Raw genomic sequence first — 20,609 nt, 5'->3', positions numbered from 1 at the left:
TGCACACGGTTTTTAGAAAATAAATAACTGTGAGGAAATGAAGAGGCATTTTGAATTGTGTTTAATTTCCAAGTTTGGATGAACAGAAGCCAGAGAAGGAAAGTGTCCAGGAAAGCTGTCGCACACCAAGGACTCTCCGGTGAGACATCATCGTGTAATCACAGGGCATGGCAGACTGTCCTGTCACCAAGATGGGGAACACACTGTACACGTGGTGTGTCTAGAGGCGCTCCATGTTAATGAAATTAAAAAGATCCATAAAGCCTCAAGTTAAGGATCACAACTTTAAGATCAGCTTCCTGACTTGGGTTGGTGAAACTGCCCAATCTTGCCAAACACGAGGAAGCCTGTGGCTGCAGGGGACCTGCCAGCACCACAGCTGCATAGCCTTTCCCAGTAACTGCCAAGCTCCTGAAGGCCAGACCCTGCGACTGAGTGCGCACAACCCTTCCAGTATTCTCTTCTCCTTTGCAGGAGTCCCCAACCCTGCACCTCTACATCCCAGTGATGGTGAGCTGTTTGTTCACTGTCCCCTAAACACTGGGCATGTGCTGTGACTCATCTTGTCTACATCTGCCTTCCTCATAATGGTGATTTGGACAATCTGGAAGCTTAATCAAAGCTTTTGGCGTTAAACTGAATGTCTGATAAGCATTTAGAACATTGGTTGAATTCATCTGTATGTTTATTAGCTATCTTAAGTTTCTTATGAAGCTGAAAACATATTTTAAATGCCTTCCTAGCCTTGTGATGTTTCAAATTCCCTGAAATAAAAAGAAAACACTACAGTGGGTTTACTTTATAGATTTATGAGTCATGAGAAGAAAAAAAAAAAAAAAAGCTTTACTACCCTATGCCATGCTCAGGGGCATGGAACACTCAAATCAGCAGTTTGCTACAGCAAATATTTTATACCCATAATCCACAGGATTTTATCTATGCAGACTTACTCTTGGTTGGTTCATGCAAAAGAAAACCACATGCTAATGCTGAATGAATCTTAGCATTCTAATTAGATGGTCAGGCCCAAGGCCCTTAGGAATATATTTGAAGTTCTCAAATTATTTTATAAAGAACAAGGAAAGCACATTTTTCTCCTAAACAAATTTAGCATTTCTTTCCTTCAAGCAGGTCTCCAAATACTAGTAAAACATATCCCAGTTGAAGTTTAATTAAAAATAAAATAAACATAAAACTAGCTTTCAGCCTCACCAGGGTGAACAGTTTAAAAACAACCATGCCATATTCATCCCCAAACCACCCCTCCCTGAACCAGGTGGTATCCTTTTCATGGAAGGAAGTAGAAGTCTTAATAGTCTTTAAGATCCAAAATTCATTCTAGCAGTGGTTCAAAGTACATTCAGGTGCAGTGATGGAAAAATAAAGGCAAAAAAAGGCAAAATATTTTCAGCTGCTACTTGAGCAAAGTCACTGTAGCTGCCATATCATATCACGTCCTTACACTTGTTTTGACCTTGAGTGTTAAGGTTGCTCCAGACGATTTATTCATAGAAAACCATTTATGCATACATTTACATAATTACACCCGGCATCTGATTACACTCAATGCTCCCCCTGGTATGTTCTGTATCCATTTCAGGCTGTAGCGTGATCTACCTTCTTTCCGTCTCTATTTCTGAGCTCAGAGTAAACAGTCAAGAAAGGCACATCCTGCCTCCACGGAAGCTTCATCCCTTCCAAACCCCACATTGGCTCCCCTTCAATGCCTCGTTTTTCCTATTTCTTTGTTTGGTCTCCTTTGCCCATTTCTGGTGCTTAGAACTACAGCCAGTAAATAAGTCAGTCTGTTCCTTACTAGGTTGATTTGCTTTAATATGATGAAAAACACACTGTGACTGAAGTAACAAAAAAAAGCAGGGATGCATCAATGATGGGAGCTAGACTTTTTTTTAAGGACCATAGCATTACACTAAAAAATTGAGGGAAAAGGCATTCTGTGACTTTCAAGACACTTTCCTATATTGCTAAGATTTTTTTGACTTTCCACTTTAGTACTAGGAATACTTACTAAACAAACTCCAACTTAGTTAGACAAAGCATATTAAATTTCCCATCTGAACATCTTCCAGGACAGACTACTATGTGCATGGATCTTAGGAACATGTAAAAAGGCCCAGAGTTGATGGGTCTTTGGAATCAAGCTTTAGAAACAGTATTTGTAATCTGAAGGGGTAAATGGACAAATAGTTGAGAGTTTAAAGAAACAAGGCTTATTGGTGAATTTTAATAAATCACTGAGAATAAAGTAAAAACAAGAGAAAGCCGGTTAGCAAAATATTTCTGACAAGGGAAACATCTGAATTAAAGGTAATACTCCTGCGTGATATGGAGTCAAAGATAAAAAGGGTAGCTGGGGGAAAAAATTAATGTTTACAAGTCACTGCAGTGCAGAAGTGATCTACAGCTGAGAGGTTAGCAGGTACAGATGGACAATAGCACTGGCAACTTATGCATCTGCCTAGTTTTCTACTATAGACTGTGCCAGGCTCTCCATGGATGGCAGGAGGCTCAGGCATTAGAGTGAGTACACTTCAAAGGGATAGGTGATTTGGAAAATCTGTAACCAAGCGGGAGCCCAGGTTGCAAAACAGGATTCATAAATAAACTGTTACCCATGTTTTCCTATCAACAGAAATGGACGGGATTAAAAAGAAAAAAAGGATAATGCTTTAGAAATTGAAAGATTCAGATGAAATGATTCAAACAAACTTGCAGGAATGATGCGAGTGTTTATCAGAAATTAAATACGTCCAAGCTGTTACTATCAGTGAAGTTTTACAGAGGGCAAATCATAAACACCTGCATTTCATAGGCGTCTCCAAATGATTTTGAGAGATTATAATCTGTGGCATATTCTTGCTTCTTATAAATTCTAATTTCGATTATATAGGATTACTGAGATATACTAGCTTTACTTAGAAAGAATATTTGCTTTTCAATAATTTAAAGTCAGCTTCATGCAAAGTTTCCTACTAAAACTTGGTCCTAATAGAAACGGGGTAAATATCCTGACACTTTTCAGGTCTGTAGTCATCAAAAATCTGCTCAAAGACTGACAGTAGGGATACTGGAGGCCCCTGCTGGTCCTGGGCGGTTATTGCTTCTAGGCCACAGCGGTCTGTCACAAGGAGGGGGTAAAAGGGGTGCTCAGGTGGCGGCCAGCCCACTGGGACGATCTCCTGTGAGCTCCTATGATGAGCATTACAATTCCTCTTCCCTGGGAAGGAACGAAAACTTCACCCAAGTAGAGAAAGCCAAGAGGAGGTTCAAGCCCATATCCGTGACCATTCTGGAGCAGACACAGCCACTGGGCTGCACTTGACATGAAGCAACATTCATGTTCTGAACTAGCTTTCTACTGCATGTGCCTACGAGCCACAAAGGCAGGTTTTCAGGCTTCACTGGCTTGTTTCCACTCATAATCTCGGGCATGCCTAAATGCTGTGTCTACAGCACACACTGAGTTCATTCAAGGACATGCTAATCTTCATTAGAATGTGGGAGAAATCTTGGGATACAAACCAACTATGCACAGATAAACTTCAAGGTGCTGATTCTGGCATGGGTGAGGCATGACAAACCTGGGCTGCTTTCTTTTTCAGCTATGTGTTCCTCTTCGCGCCTGACTGAAATCACAATTCTTGCTAATTTATTATCATGTGCAGACAGACTTCACCTGAGAGCACTGGTTCAGCACCTCCAGCCTTGGTTGGATGGAAATGTTCTTTGACCTGGGCTCAGGGTGCCGTCTTCTACTTCTGGACAAAACTGCTCTCCAGGAAAGCCCTCAGTTGGCCAGCATACTGTCGCATGTACGTATCACATGTCACACTTACCCTTTTCAGGCTCGAGGTCCCCAGCTTTCCCCATCTCCTCTTTCTTACCACTCAACAAAAAATAAATGGCGTATAATCTACATTCTAGACCCCACTGGACCAGCTGATTCTCCATTCCCTCTAGCATGCTTCCGGCAGCCCCCTTAGGACATTGCGATTCCACCACATAGTCCATGCCTCTTTTCAGTTCTGAATTCACATACTAAAGGAAATCACCATGGTGAGGGGAAATCCTAGTCTTTTAACACTTAGAGTGTAAACTGTCAGCACCTGTCCCTCCTCTATCCTCATCCTCACTCCTCATTCAGAAGGGCCACACATCTGGTTACGAGTCCTAGTAATCAGAGTACAGGTGCTCTTCTAGGTCCTAACAAGATTCCTGCTCAATCCTGAAGATGTCAAGTGCCTCCATTTCTTTATTAACTCTGATAGGGCAGAGGAAAGGCAGGGGGAGGAAGAAGCGAGGGGGAGTATACACAGCGTAGACCCTTGTGTGGCTATAGAGCAGAGATGATGACTCATCTTGGAAACATTTTTCAAGATATGTTAATAACTTCAGGGACAAAATCTTAGGGGCTAGGGGAGGATGTCTCATCAAACATCATTTCATTCTTTAAAATGAAATTTGGAGATAAATTAGAAATCTCAAAGATTTTAAATATTTTAAGGGGCATTTCTCATTTTTTTACTTCATCTTCTGTGCTTTAACTACCTATGTGATCATTTTCCTATTTCTTTCTATTCTACAATTAAATACATTAAATTTAGTTTAAAATAAGATTATAAATGTATTAATTATCCTCTCAAAGGAAAATAAAAGTGGCATACAACTGTTACTCCTGTGAGTCACCTCCAAAACAGTACATATGATCCTGCTTTTCCAGTGCAACAACTGAGGCAGAGGCATTAATTGGTAGGAAATCTGCTTATCTTTTGGCTCCCTGTCCTTATCACTAGGCAGTAGGCAGTGATCTCCATCTGTTCCCTGGGAAGACCAGGGTGTGAGCACTTCAGAAGCTCGCCCTGCACTGGTGTAGGGTCCCCAGTCCCATCTTACCCGCCATGTCCCTGGGTATATACCTTTCCTCCTCCTGCCTCTGCCTAGAACACTTGGAAGAGCAGCAGGGATAGGAAAAAGAACTACACTGTACTTTCATAGTCCAAAGACTTGTATCTACCAGTTTTAGGGCACAGATGTAAAACATTCTGTATTACACAAAGATAAAGGAGAACACAGGCTTGTTAATTGTTTCTCAGGACAAGAGAACCCTTATGTCACATGGTGACAGTTTTAAACATGTCCAAAAATTCTCTGATACTCTATTCAATGAGGAGCAAAGCCTCTGGACCCTTCCCTTTTTGGATGGGGAGACTCTCTCATAGCTTCCAGAATGGAGCAGACATGAAGCAGAGTGACTTCCAAGATTAGGTCGGAAAAGGTGATGAGTCTCTGTCTGTCTCCCAGAACACTCACTTTTGCAATATTGACTTCTCTGAGGCTCTTATGCTGTAAGGAAACCCCAAAGTCCCATCCAAGGCAGCAGTGACCACAAGACTTGTGAGTGATGTTCCCTCCAGAAGATCTCGACTCCCCAGCTAATTAGGTTTCCCAATGGAAGCTCCAGAAATTTCCCAATGGAAGCTCCAGAAAGTGTAGAACAGAGACAGGTCATTCCCCAGTGCCCTACCAAATGCCCAGCGAAAAATTCTTGAGCATAATGAAGTAACTATTTTAAGCCAGTAAGTTTTGAAATGATTTGTTATGCAACACCACACTCTGATATCCACACATGTTCACAGTATGAAACGCATCTGTAAACTCTGACAAATTTCTCTTGCACGATAAACAACCAGGAGGTAACTGAGTGGAAGGGTGCATGCTAGTACACAAAAATGTTTGATATATGCTTTAATAGTGGTTTCTATTTTCTGGTAAAGGCACTTAGTACATGTCCTTTCCCTCAAAGCCATACAACAGATTAAAGTCACTTCGAATAGATTTAAAAATTTTTTGTAGAACCTAAAAATGTAACCAGATTTCTAGATGATAAAGACCAGTCATAATAGATAATTCATCACAAGTCTTACAGAGTCACATTTTAGAGTGAATCAAGATTTTTAATAATACTATCTCAAGTTGTGGAGAACGTGTCACTGGGCTTCAACCTGTCTTTGGGCATCTGTTTACAAACACATAATTGAAAAGAGACCCAGGGGAGAAGTCAATTTACAGAGGATCTACCTAAATGAAACTGACACATCAGAAGTATTTAAATTGATTCATAAAAATGCAAGAACTATTTATTTGTATGTAACTAAAACACTGAAAACAAAATCTTTTTCGAGTCCATTTTCCTTCTTCCTTAACTTATGCATCTTCATAAAACTGTCCTTCAAACCTAGGAAGATGAATACTCTAAATGGGTTGATTTCCTGTTAAGAAATTCAACACAACTAAGGCCAGTTTTACACATATAACTCACACACACACCCCAATTAATTCCCCAATTAATGCAGGCTACATTATTTTCCTGCCAGCCGTGATTCTGTAGACTGTGGGGAATGTGGTTTCCCTGGCTAGCATTTCCAATTACTCTGGCACTAACAACCCCGGAAGCTGGTATTTCCAACACTGGCACCAAGAGATGAAGCTGGCTGATATTTTCAATTGCCTTCAATTAATAGATTGGAAACAATCCTTCCTGTTTCTCTCTATGACAGCTTCATTCCTGGCACAAGGAAAAGAGAATGGCCAATACAAGGGTGTAAGAATTGATGGTGAATAGGCTCTACTTGGTCATATGACTCGTTCTCATCCTGATATTTCCTTGATCTATGGTCTCTTTCCATTATCTCTTTCTTTTACAGGTTCCTCCTCAGCCATACCTGCCTGCTCCTTCCTGAGCTGCTCTTACCAGGTCTGATAAACACCTGCTAAAGAAGGGACACAAATCTGGCTGTCAGTTGTCATGAGCTGTTGGCCCATGAATGCTGAGTCCTGCAAAGGCTGAGGGATTCTGGGCTGTGCACTCTGTAACAGCATAGTTCAACCTGTCAGAAATGGCAACGATAAATCAAACAAAAAATAAAGTTGTGTTGGCCAACTGAACCACTGCCAGGTTCAAAGATTTAGTCTGCTAGTACGTCTATATTTAGAAGTTGTTCCAGCATTGGCCGACCCTAGGCAACATCAAAGATGAATGTTGGCTTGAGAAAATAAAAGAGCATGCAAATGCTCTGGATAACCATGTATAAGAAGGGGTTCACAGCAGAGAAGAGGAGATACCCCTCATGTGGGAGGATTCAAAAGTTCCTCATGCCAAACCTCATTTGAGCCTTGGTGAGGCCTCTTTCATGTCCCTGAGCACCCTGGCATGGAAGAACTTCCAAAGGTAAGAAAGGAAGGTGGGATAGTTTGTGGTTATATGTTACTAAATAAACACTGCATGCATTTTATGCCCTGCCATGCTAGTTTTTTCTACGAGTGGGAGAGGCTTGGCTACCTGAAATAGCCAAGGATGATAACCAAGTCTTCTGACTTAAAAACAAACAAATGTAATTTTCCTGTATGTCCTTCCAAATGTGGAAGTTCACATGATGCCAAGTGCTTTGTTAGGATCAATATGTTGAGACTCTCCCAGTGAAGGAAAATGAGAGGCACTCAGGGATGACTTCAGAACAGACTGCTCCCTGGACCAAGCGAACCATGGTATGGATGGGCTCAGGCAACCTTCTGCCAGCTGGCAACTAACAAGCATTTATAAACTGGGTGCCAAGGACCACAATGGGTATTGGTAATTTAGCTTCAACTAGAAGCATCCCACAAAGTCTGTTGCCCAAACACATAACAACACCATCCTGAAAACATGTCTGGGGTTGAGGTCCCTAAAAGAAGGGCTCTGTTTAACTCAGCTCTGTCTTTGGTACCTACAGACCTCTTTAAGTTATTTAATACCCCTTGGCCTAGTTTCTTTCAATACTGGCTATAGTGGGGGAAGATATTCTTCTTGCTCTTTGAAACCCCCCTTGCATATGGTAGGAAAGGTCTGGACATTCACATCGCCACTCTGCCAGGCCAGTGGTTCAACTCAAGGTACTTGTGTGACACACAGTTTATGATGGACACAGCACCAAACAAAGCTGGCTCCCCACTCCCTAGTCTCCCCAAGGGCATTCCCTGAAATGACCAAAAGAACAAGGGAACCTAGCTAAAATCCCCCCACACTTCAGCTGACATTAGCACTGAGCTCATGAGAACTGGCCTTCCTGGTTTTCTCCACTGAACAAATATGCTCTGCAAGCTAAGGCCATAAGGCACCTCAGTGAGTGTCCACTGCATTCTCAGGGAGGTGCTCCTCAGCCATTCTTTGGGACCCAGCAAACCACAGCACCTGCTGATATTGTAGTTCTCTTCATTCCAAGAACGGTTGTTTCACCAGAAAAACCACATGTAAAGTAATTTGTGCCAAGCAGCAGCATTCTGAAAGACTATCATTATTAACCATTCAATACCTAAGTTAAACAGGAATCTGATTAATAAATCCACTATCAAGCATCTTCTCTGGGGTCAACCCCTAAATGAGCTAAACGTGCTCCTCCAGAATGAGATGTTTAAGAGGTGACAATTTGGGGGCAGTTGCCTGCTCCAGGAGGTCTCTGTAACAGGACCAGACCAATGGTTCTCTAGGGGCTCATGCGCTCATTATATCCTGCTAGATTTTTCTGCTCTGTTCAAATTATACTTCCATTGATTTCTGTAGAATTTGTTTCCCTTTTAGTCCACCATGTTTTATAGCTCTGTTGGCTCATTAGGAAAGCCAGATATCACATTCCTTTTTGGGCTACCTGAGTCGCATGTGAAGAAGATTCTTGGAAACTCACTGGTCACATTCCTACAAAGTCATTTTTCCACTTCTTTTGTATGTTCCCTACATCTCAAGTCCAGAAGCTAAGCTAGTGGCAAACTAACATCTATATATAGCACTGACATCAGTTTTCATTTAGTTCAAACCACAGACAGTAAACTTAGGGCTCCTATGAAAGTTCCTGACAGAAGAATGTCATATTTCTTCTAGTTAATTGACTTTTTCTACCCCAGATTTTAGCATGTGCTTAGGCGACATGAAATAATCACCACACTGGATCTCCTACTAGCCAAGTTATCTCATTCAACCCTGACATACCTGTAAGATAAAGTGGTGAAGTGGAGGCTAAGGAGTTGAATTACTTATTTGACTAGCTAGAGTCAAAGCAGAGACCATTAAACCCAGGCCTCTTTAGGTTAACAGTATGTCGTACTGATAAATAACATCAAAGTGAATCTATGTCACATATGCACAGCACAATCCTAGGACACTTGTATTTGCTCTGAATGACTATCTATGATAGCACCAATTAGCACAAATTAAAGCAGCATTTAAGAGCAGAACTCACAACAAGTTTCTATAAATAATTCCTGTAAGAACTCATGTTTGCTAAAATGGAAAAGGAATTTTCTACTTGACCATCAAATTAGCACCTTTATTTAAGTTTTCAAGGAAAAGGCCAAGTCACTGTCCTTCAAAGCAGATTGGGAAGAAATGTGTGACTCAAAGCTTCCTAATTCTTTTTCTGTACCCTAGAGGCCTGTAGATCCTCAATCTTTCCCTTAGCTTCTACTAGAGAAAAATTCCCATCTCTACTAAATACTGCCAAATCTTCAAGTAGAAAAGCACCAGGAGGGACCAATTAGCTCAGAAGATGCCCAACATGGGGGCAGGGGAAGGCCAGAGATATTGGCTCTGAGGTGGCTGAGGGGGTGTGTACTTTTAAGCATTATCTCTACCTTTTTTTACTTCACCCCAACCCCTACTCTCTCCATAGTTGGAAAAAATCTCCACCTTGAGAAATCTGGCATCTAAACAGTTGTTTGGTTATTAAAAAACCGAGAAGCTTTTCTCCTACTTATGATTCTGGATAAAACTGAAAATTCATAGCAGTTTTCTCTTTTTTCCCAGTCAACATTAGGTGTAATACTCAAACCCAGCAGGAGAGAGAAACCCTTATGATGTTCCAGACCTTCTTTCTGCCAGCCTCAAAATGACTGTCCTGTAGGAGAGAACGTAAACATGAGAGTGGGGCACACTGTGATCAGGACACTAGAATGTAAAAATGGTCATCCAAGAGTCAAGAGCAAATCACCTGGAAAATAGTCTTTGCTTTTCTATTCATTCCTGCCTGAAGGAGGAAATAGTAGCTATGGATCTATAAAAACAGTTCTTAGGCCTGAAGGCTGTCACCATGAGGAGCCAGTGGTCAGGAAGCCCAAACCTTTCCCATTTGTGAAAACTGAGCTATTTCAGGGGAAAAACAAAACTGATGGCCACAGCTGAAAAGCGAGTGCCACCTGTGTGCTCCATTTTTAGTCACTTGTTCCCATCTCAGTTACCTCCCACGGTGATTTAAAAATGAAGGGACTGCCTAGTTACAATTTTTAATGCAGACCATCAAATTAGCACTAAATTAGGCAGCTAAAGCTTCTTGCAGAACTATGAGTGAGCAACTTCCAAGTGATTCTATGGGGCAGTGAGTGATACGACGTAATGACAATACAGGACAGATGGTGTATCAGCTTCCCCTGCACTGTAACAAGTTTCTGTTTTCTGTTCCCTGTTAGGGCCACACCTGCCTTCAGAGACCAGCTGGCAGTCAGCTTTTGCTTAAGGTGGCTCCTCCAAAGGTCAACTCGGCATGCCCAGCCCTAGTAGAAATGAAGGCACTTTCCTCTCTGCTACTGTTCACTTTTGTGAAGGTCTTTTCTAAGGCGCTCAATGGCTGGACTTGATGCCCTGTGCTCTTATTTTACCAATACTTCAAAATTTTACACTAATTGTTTTGTTGGAGGACAATTAAAAAGTGAACAAAAGAATCAAGTATTCTGGGAACACTAACCAGTGCTGTCATCCTGAGATAAAAGTCTGACAACACCCGGACATTCACTGTGACGCATGCATAGATGAGGCCACCTCATCCGGGGAGGTAATTCTCAGATGAGGCACCGGGGCAGAAACTATTAGAGCACTGTTGCTGGACACAGCCTCCTGGAGGCTCTCAATGGCCAGCCATTTCCCTGAGGTGGTGATCTGCTCCACTATGCACCCCAGAGTCCTGTCCCTCACACTTGTTCTACAGCCCCCTGAATGGCAGATACTATGGGCATACGGTGGGACAGTTATCCTGGGAGAGGACAGCTCTGTCACTGGAGGGGGTGAGGTGTCATTCCAGTGAAACATGCCCTCTCATTTCCCACCACTCCACCGGCACAAAGTCTGGGACTAGCCCTGGCACAGATGCATCTGGCTCCACAATCCACCAGGTTTTGGAGCCTCATGTGCCCACACTCCTGGCAGGTCAAACATTGCTCTCTGTTTGTACGTTTGATTTTCTTCCTTGAAACCAAGGTCTGAGTAATGTGGGAACAGGACGTAAAAAAAACAACCCGAGTGTTGAGCTGTCCCCAAGAGGGCTATTATCTTTGAAACACAGACTGTTAAACTGCCTTGTCAGAAATTTTACTTCTGAAATGATAGGATGGGCAGGAATAAATTGGACACTACAGCTTGTGTTCTCATTGCCAGGAAATCCAATGGTGCCATTTTTTAATCTTTTTTAGGGGGCGTGAAAGGACTTGAGGGAGATATACCATAAAGCAAGAAGGTAATTGGTGGAAAAATTTGAGAAGCACATGGATAAGTTTGTTTTATTTATGTCTATTTAAAAGTGTAAGAGCATAGTATTATATTAGCTTTTTCAGCTGTCAGCACAAAGACATTATCTCTGATATGTCATAGTTGTCTCACAGGACAAAGAACAGTATTGATGCACAGGAAGGTATACTCCAAAAATGACAAAATCATGACTAAATAAACAGCTAAACAACAGAGAAAATGATCCCCTAATAATCTTTTGTATTGGGTCATTCCTAATAACCAGTTTTGACATAGCACAAATAATGTAAAGGCATTTGAGCTGAAGGGTAAGCTCAGGTCAGCAAGGTCAAGATGCCTGGCATGAAACATGGAACAGATTCCCTGTCTCCTAATTGGGAGGGCCTTCAATTATCCCCTGCTTCTGGAGAACTCAACGTAGCTAAAGGTCAGTGAGTCTTTCAGAGTTTAAGGTTCCGAAGGTTTTTCGAGATGGTGAATGCTAAGCCACAGAATACAAAAGGAATACAATGTTGGCAAAAGGCTTATGGTCAATTAACCTGGAAGCTCCAGTAAAGACCAACAGAGCCACCACCAACATTTATTAAAAGACAAAATAAAGGGTAAAGGGAAAAAACAAAACAATTAAAATGGCACGAGGAAAAGACGGAAGGATACCAAATAGGGGGAAAGACAGGACAAGGCCGAAAATAAAGGAATTAACAATTTGTGATTAGGAGGCTATACTGGGTGCCATTGAATGTAAGCGGTCATTAGACATAGCTTCTACATTTCAAGTGAGGCTGTGGCTATTTCCTTCTAGCATCACGTCAGGACACTGTCAACACAAATCGAAAGGGAAGGTGGCCCAAAACTGAGTCACCACTACCATTTCCTGTAGCACCTGGGTTTTCTTTGGTTTCCCATTCAAATATTCAACTACTCTGACCTTGCGTAACTCATGAGGCCATGGTCCAAGGTAGAGAAACAGCAAATAACACAGGAGAGAGAGAGAGAGTCACACACACACAGACAGACACACACACACACACACACACACACACACACACACACACGTTGTCCTGAAAGGATATTTGAAATGAAACATCAGGTCGGTACAACAAACCAATATACTTAAAAAAACAAACTTTCATTAACCTCTTATCCTTACAAAGGAAGAGGAGAGGGGAAGGTGCCATTTATGCTCACATTCAGCCAAGTTCCTTTCCAACTCTCTTGACTGCCTGCAAAAAGGGCCTGCACAAGGGCCGTGGGGTGGTTTCACTTTCCAATCAAACCACCTTAAAATGAAATCTACCTAATCTGTGAAATGTGTCAGTTTAAGTCTGAGATTTCACCAATCTGTTCACAGAAACTATTCACAAGGATTCTAAGAACAACAGATCATTGTCTTTAGAACTCTAGTTGTTCAGATACAGGGCAAATGAGAAAATATGCTTCTGCAGAAAGTGGTGAAGGGCCCCCTTTGTCACATCAAAACTTCATCAAGAGGATTTTTTTTTACATTTGGTTAAATGTTGCTCCACACTTGAAAAGTCACTTTTTGCTTACGCCTGTGTTCTCAATCTTTCAATATCCTTAAATTTAAGTCATAAACACAAGTTACCTTTTATTTCCCCCCATTTTTATTTCACATTTTTTATTTCACATTTTCTGTTCTAAGAATCCTTAATCTGTTTGCTCAATCACAATAAGACAGATTAAAGCAAGAGTGAATGAATGGGGTTAAGAGTTACAGGAACAAAAAGTACAGTTGCTTTTTAAAAGCAAATGGCTTCTGCACGAAGTGTTGCCTGCCTGAGATTTTGTGCACAGTGCACTGTGTACGAGGTCACCATGCAGCACAGAATGACCTTGAAAATAACAAGACCTTCACCTCATCCAGGGGCCTCTGGAGATGGAAACAAAAACAGGGTCACCTGTCACAGGATGGTCTAACCCACAGGGGTGATGACACAAGAGTAGAGTGACCTCTAGGTACTGTTCCACTCCCCCACAGAGAACACTCAACAGTGCAACATCAAAGTACACACTTGGCATTCAAAAAGGAAAAACAAATTATGCTTCCCAAGCCAGAGTGTGGTGTACCACAGCAGAAACATCTACGCAGGATGGCCGTCGGCAGTCAAGATGACAAAGCAGTCAATTCTTAATACTAATTAATGGCTGGCTAAACACTAGCGATTCCAAAACTGGTCAGACCCTGTATCAGCATTTCTTAAAAATAAATCAAGTAAATACAATTCAATGCACGATTCATTACACCATTTCAATCCATCTTCATTTTTCATAGTCATTAACCATTAGTTTAAATTTTTCTCTACTTACATTTTTTTCCCTGCGTTTAGCACATCTTTAAAAAAGAATAAAATGGCATTTGTTCAGCATTTTATTTTTGAAATTGTGTTTTAGATGGATGAATATAAAAATATGCTTACCTCATCCCATTCTAAAAGGTAATTGGTGATTTTTGAACCATTGTCAATTGGTGCCTAAAAAAATAATAAAGTGAGATTAGAGAAAGAGGTTCACAAATAAAACTCATCTACTTGGTTATCTACTTGGTTTAAATATAATGTCTATGATAGGCATGTGTTCTCCCTTCAGGGGAAAAAGAGAGGCCTACTAATAGTAAATGATACCCCATAAATAATCAAACCTGCCTTCCCCACCACCTCTGCCTTTACACCCACATGGTACTTTTAGAGGCATTTTAAGTTTAAGAGTAGAGCTTGAAGCATTTTGCTCCTACAAAAACTTTTTCTTGATGTTTCTTGAAGTTGCTGAGACCTGAATTTCATCCAGGCTTTAAGCAGAGTATTTATCAGTGATTCCCAACTTTAGGTTTATAAGACCCCGGGGTCCCTCTGGTAATTTTAAGAAGATTTCTTATCATATTTTCCAAACAAAATAAGATTTTAATTCTTTCTGTAAGATATATTTACATAGGTATGTTTAAATATAAGAAACATTTTTAAATAGATGTGTATGTTTCAAGGAATTAAACAATGATGACCAGTTGGGTGTTAAAACTCTGAAAAGGTGGGGAATCACTGACCTGGATTATCCCTGGAAGCCAGGAAAGAAAATAAAATAGTTCAGATTCTAAGCCAGTTCAAACTTTGCCTTTGTCCAAATAACTCTCTCACTGTTGGCCACTGTCTATGAGAATGCAGCTCCCGCATGAGAGGGGCTAAGGAAGCCCATGCTCTCTTGTTAACCACTATTCTTAATTGCTTTATCAGCTCCCTAGATAAATCTGGCCAAGGAAACAACACATTCCTTCAACAATGGATCTCCCTAGCCATCTTACTTCTTTCACAAATTAGTTATCACCCCAAATACGAAAATTCTACTATTTCTATCTATATAAATTTTATATTTTAAACTATATTATAGAATATCCAAATACAGAAATCATTGTATAGAGATGAATAACGTAATCTACTAATTCACTGCAAACACACAAAACTATGACTAATAAGCAAATCATACCCCTTAAGGACCTCTCTTTGGCAGGAGTCATATATAGTGATACAGTAAACTGTATTTCATGGAAACTATCATATAATTCACACTTAAAAAATAAGTAGCAATCCTCACTGATACAAAGCCTAATTAGTTGAAGTTAATGTAGCTTAGAATACGAAACATTCTAGGTAGCTTTAAACGGTAAACAATGCAGATCACTACAGAAAGAAGGCAATAGGCATAAACCTACATTATCTCTAAATCTTTCTTTTTTGAAGTCCTCAAATGTCTGCTGAAATGAATGAAATCATTAAAATGATGAAGTGTAGGTATGAGAAATTTTCATGTCACTTCTAAAGTATTGTTTATGATTCCAAGAGACTTAACCAAATTTCTCTACAAAGAGACTTAAATTTGTTTCTTTTTTTAAAGATTTATTTATGCAAGAATTGGGGTTCTGTCAGGGGCGCAGGAGGGTAAGAGGATTCACTAGAGACAGAGCGGGTAGCAGAACAGGCAGACTGACTGAAATATACTGCTGAGGGGAGCAGCGGGCAAGTCAGGAGAGGTCTGCTGCGCCATGTGGGAATCTCCCTGGCTGGCCGGGAATCGAATCCACGCTGCAGAGGCTGCGGACAGCTTCACAGTGCGGCACTCAACCCGCTGCGCCACCAGGGAGGCCCAAGAGACCTAAGTTTGATTTTGCAGTTTTCTTTCCCATCCCTTTGCCCAAATTTATAAGACATGGCAACTTTTGATATAATAATTTGTTTTGCATAGTTCCTATGTAGAAAACCATGACCAAATCGGAACAGCATTGAATCTTTCAAATGGCTGTAAACTTCAGACTATTCTGGAAGCTTTAAGCTACCCACCTTCCATTGCAAGGTCAGCGAGCTTTTGGTCCTATGCGCCAGCTTGGGAGGGACGGGGCACTCGGGTGCACAGCTGTGGGTGGTGAAGCTAACTGGCTCGGAGCAGGATCCCTTTACGGAATTGTACATGGCATACACCCTGAAAACAAAACAGACAAAGTCAGAGGTAGGACCCATCACACAAGACCAAGGTTTTTATTTAATCTTAGCTTTGTCCTGGGTCTTTCCACAGAGGCACAGAATTTCTTATGTCACAAGCCCCATGACTGATTCTTATCTGCTGGTCTCATCCTGACCCGTGGTCAGCATTTCCAGGGAATGTGTCCCACCCCAGTAAGCTTGCTCCTTCCACTAATGGTTAGACCACCCAGTCTCATTTAAGGCAGACAGGGTCTACTGAATGAAAAAGAATATGCTAAGTAAGAAAATAAACCTTAAAGCCCAGAGTGTTTCCAAATATACATTTTAAAACCGACAAGCCACGCTGGTTGACTGGAAAAGGGCTGAAAGTAGAGTTAAAAGTTGCGTGAAAAGGGAAAAAGGAATGAGATTCCACAGACAGAGAATCACATAAATACAAAACAGGGGGTCAATACTGTCTTTGAACTGTTTATAACACCAGACATAGTAAGTGGAAATAGGAACATTTCACACATAGAATCATTTTGCTACAGCCAGTGCACTGCTGTAACTCCACAAAAACAATGCTCAGGTACAGTTTATCCATGTGAACATTTAACTGTTAAAACTGGTGCCAAGATTAAAGGTGTGTGTCTCCACATTAAAATGCCTGGCTCAACACTGAACATATGTGCCCGATTTCTCCAGAGAAGCTGTGAAGAAAAAACCTATAACGTGCTATTAAATACCACACTCCTTTCAAACAGCATAAAATAGGATTATGTTGATTTTTAGTATCTTCCTTTCTACTTCTCCAGGTTTAAAATATTGGTTATTTAAATAAATAATGTTAAACCGTGCTTTTCTTTTTTAACAAAGACAACAAAGAAACCTTTGCTGTTTAAAAATGATGCAAGGATTAAGCTATTCAGAGTTGGAAAATATATATCAAGCCTTTAATTCCTGTAACAACCCTTTATGAGGTCCCATTAAAGACAGAAAATTCAGACCAGAGAGGTAAAATAAATTTCCCAAAGTTACAAAACTAGAAAGTTGGAGCAGTTGTACTCAGTCATGGAAACCTAACTGCACACTATAGTGCCCACTGTCCTTACTCATGTTTCTTTAAACACTCACAACTCATTTCCCCTCACTCTATCCAATGAACACAAACAACAGCAGAAAATAACATTAGAAAAAATAGGTCCCAATTAGATGTATGATTTGCAATATTCTTTCTCCTCAAAGTTCATCATAAAAAAAATTTATAGAGGTTATATAAGAGATAACAACAGACATGCCTACTTTCCATTCTAAAAGGTAAAATACATATTTAGAGGATATTTGACTTATTTGTCATATTAGAGGAAGATGTTTGGTCCAAACAAAGGATGTTTACTGTTAGCATGCACTATATCCAACCTGATGAAAGAAATGTCCCTTTTTTGCATTCACTATAAGTAGACACATGATAATAATATACAACTGAGTGGTAGATTTGGCAAGATCATTACCATGTAATCAGGACAGGCTCACTAGGAATAAAACACTTAAAATGAATCATAGACTGTTCCAGATATAGGTAAGGTTCTAGTTGGAACTGTAATAGATCAGAATTCTCCAAATGGGACTCATCTGGTCCAAGATACATCTGTGGGAGCTGTGGAGTGTAGGGGAGCAATACAGTGTTTTAAGTACTAGAGCCACCTATGAATTAAAGGACATAGGCAACGATCATCACAAAGAGATAACCAGATATCATGTACTCTTAATGCAAGATCATTCTCTCCAGAGAAAATGAACCTGTATCTAATGCTCTCCATCATTAGGGGAAACATATTAAACAACACTATGAGGATGCATTCTGCCTAATTCACACTGCAGAAAATTCTATAGGACAACAATAACAAAACTATTCCAATAAATAAATTGCAAAGGGAGAAAAAAGAGATGATGGAAAACCTACAGATAAAAAGAAAAACAAATTTACAAGCAGAACATTCAGATTATGAAACAAGCCTTCATTTTTAGGATAGTTAAGAAAATGCAAACAGTCTGTGGTTTGTAAAGATTTTAAGAAATTACTATTTTTATTTGTCTTGCATGGGTGTATGATAATGGTAACATGGTTTATATATAAAATGATGATGTCTGGACTTCAAAATAAATATGGGGGTAGGTGGTAGACAAGGCAAGACGGAAATAAGCTGGGTTCATTTAAATAAAAATTAAGTCAATGTTGAAAAAAACCCTGATGATCTCTCATTAAAATAAGCAAACAAAAAACCTGAACCTCTGGTTTCTCTTAAAAACTAAAAGTTGCAGCAATACTGAGTAGTAGATCTGCATGGAAGTAATTAGATAAAATTGAGAGCAGCTCAGACTTTGAATCGGGCAGGTGCTAGATTGGAGCCTTCCCCTATGTGGTGTATCTCCTGGGGTAGACTGCTTTTCAACTGCCTTTCACCCAACTACTTTATTCATTTAGGTTCCCAAAAGGGAACTCAGTTTGCAATCACTAGGCATTTGTCTACAGTGTAGACCATACTCTGGTAGATCAGGTCCTAAATGTTCACAAAAACAGCACCAAGATTCTATCTGGATAAAAGAGCAGAGATGGGAGGTAAGGGATGATTCTACAAAGTACTAGTAGACCTTAGTGAATTATCTGGGGAGATGTGGACTCAGTCAAATTTGTTGTTCTTTTTTAATGAGATCTTATAGCCAGAAATCCACACATCTTGGCCAGAGAAGTATGAGTGGTGGAGGTTTCTAGCAAGCAGGGATGACAGCAGATGTATTAAGAACTGGATGGCAGTAGTAGGTATCTGGTGTGGCTGTAGATGTACCACACAGGAATCATCTTCTTTTTCTTTAAGCTCAAAGAATGTTTAGTTTACTTAAATTAGGAGTAAATGCTTTGTACTTGTAAAATTATGTCTGTCCACAGGGAACAATTATAGGGCAATAGAAATGTGCTACATGTAGTTCCTAAAATTTGACATAATATCTAAGTATCCCATGATTATGCCTGTCAGTTAAAATTGTTAAGTACATAGATAACAACTAGCCATAATAACAAACAGCTCTATTTTTATCAATAACTTTCACAAAAAAGTCTCTGGAAATGATAGGATATTTTCAAGAATATTTCAATCAATTTTTTTCACATGATGATAACATGTTATTTTTAAATATCATCCTATGATAGGAGGATTTGTAAAGTAGGATCAGTTTCTTAGGTTCAATAAATTAGCAATATTTATACCAGGTAAGAATATATTTTTCTAACAATATAAAAGTTAATCTTATGTTGAGTTTCCACATTTATTTGAGTTTGCATATTGACTAAATGCTTATAAAACAGATGCTCCAAGAATTTTAGAAATTTGCCCCCAATTTTCTCCAGCACACCTGTAACTTACTTGGAGCCACAATTTCTGGTCAGTAACACCTCTTTCAGAACACTGCCTTGAGTTGGTCAACCATATTTTTGGAAATGTTACATCACATACTTTTTCTGGGAAATGTTATTACATGATATCATCTCTGGGCAACTTATTTGCCAAATTACTTATGCCAATGACTGGAAAACTGTCTCAAATTTTGTCATGAGATTATTATTCATCCCATCATTCAAATTGTTGGTTAGCCTACTTTGATAAAATTACAAAATCTTGATTCCTATAGTAAAATGGTTGTTTCAATGACAGTACTAATGATGAACTATCAATTAAAAGAGGAACAGACTTTTCTTTGCATATGTATGAATATGTATGCATAAGTATGAATAAATGAATATATTTAAACTTACATACTTACATGAATATTATAAAAATGTTATTTATGCATTGACTTGTTCTCATTCTCTTTCTTAACACAACCAAATGCACACACCCTCTCTCATAAACATACACACACACACATACACACACACACACAGGAGCTTTTGCACTGATGGGTTTATACAATGCATATAACGGGTTTATACAATGCAATGCTCTGTATGGAAGCACTAGATAAATACACATTGACAACTACACTTTGATTCCTCTTAAACACTGTGCCAACATTAAGCTAAAAAAAACATTAAACTAAAAAAAAAATTTAAGAACTGCATAACAAATGTAAAAGTGATGACTTTAATAAAAATGAAATGTAAGGCCCAACACTGAAGTTTTGCAAATCAACATAATAGAGGAATAATACTTATCAATATTTAATTAAACTTTACAATATAAAAAACTGGGAGGAAAATGCAGCCTATCTGGTATAGCAGTAGTTGATGGATGTGTAGCAGTGATATACAAAAATTTATAGCAAAAAGTGAGAAAGATAAAAATCCTCACAACCTGAAATACTTTAGGATACAATTTTCTATGTGGAATTTGACCTAACTGGTATGGCAGGTGACAATCTAAACAGCCACAGATATGTGATCTGTAGCACTCTCAAGGATGCCACTGGTTAATTAATAAATTATTCCAGGGTGGGGGGCAGGAGGGGAGGGACTGGGGTCAGAATAAGGGGGGGTTGAAATTGTATGGGGAATATAAAAATAAAATTTATATATAAAAAAA

General features: G+C 39.7%; 1 protein-coding gene across 8 annotated transcripts in view; it reads right to left on the bottom strand.

The window, feature by feature from the left end:
- The window catches only part of FNDC3B (fibronectin type III domain containing 3B), a 316,053-nt gene that overhangs the window by 62,531 nt on the left and 232,913 nt on the right, over nucleotides 1–20,609 (bottom strand). For all 8 annotated transcript variants that reach the window (XM_037525111.2, XM_054700361.1, XM_054700362.1 and 5 more), the window contains 2 exons: nucleotides 15,910–16,048; nucleotides 14,002–14,055 (listed from right to left, as the gene is read on the bottom strand). In XM_037525111.2, coding sequence (XP_037381008.1) covers nucleotides 14,002–14,055; nucleotides 15,910–16,048 — 193 coding nt within the window. The remainder of the gene's footprint in view (nucleotides 1–14,001; nucleotides 14,056–15,909; nucleotides 16,049–20,609) is intronic.

The sequence above is a fragment of the Talpa occidentalis genome, unplaced genomic scaffold (genome assembly GCF_014898055.3).
Source record: "Talpa occidentalis isolate TD23 unplaced genomic scaffold, MPIMG_talOcc4v2.1 talOcc4.4, whole genome shotgun sequence".
NCBI classification, from domain to species: domain Eukaryota; kingdom Metazoa; phylum Chordata; class Mammalia; order Eulipotyphla; family Talpidae; genus Talpa; species Talpa occidentalis.
The sequence above is the reverse complement of the archived record's forward strand: the minus strand, read 5'-3'. Positions and strand labels throughout refer to the sequence as shown.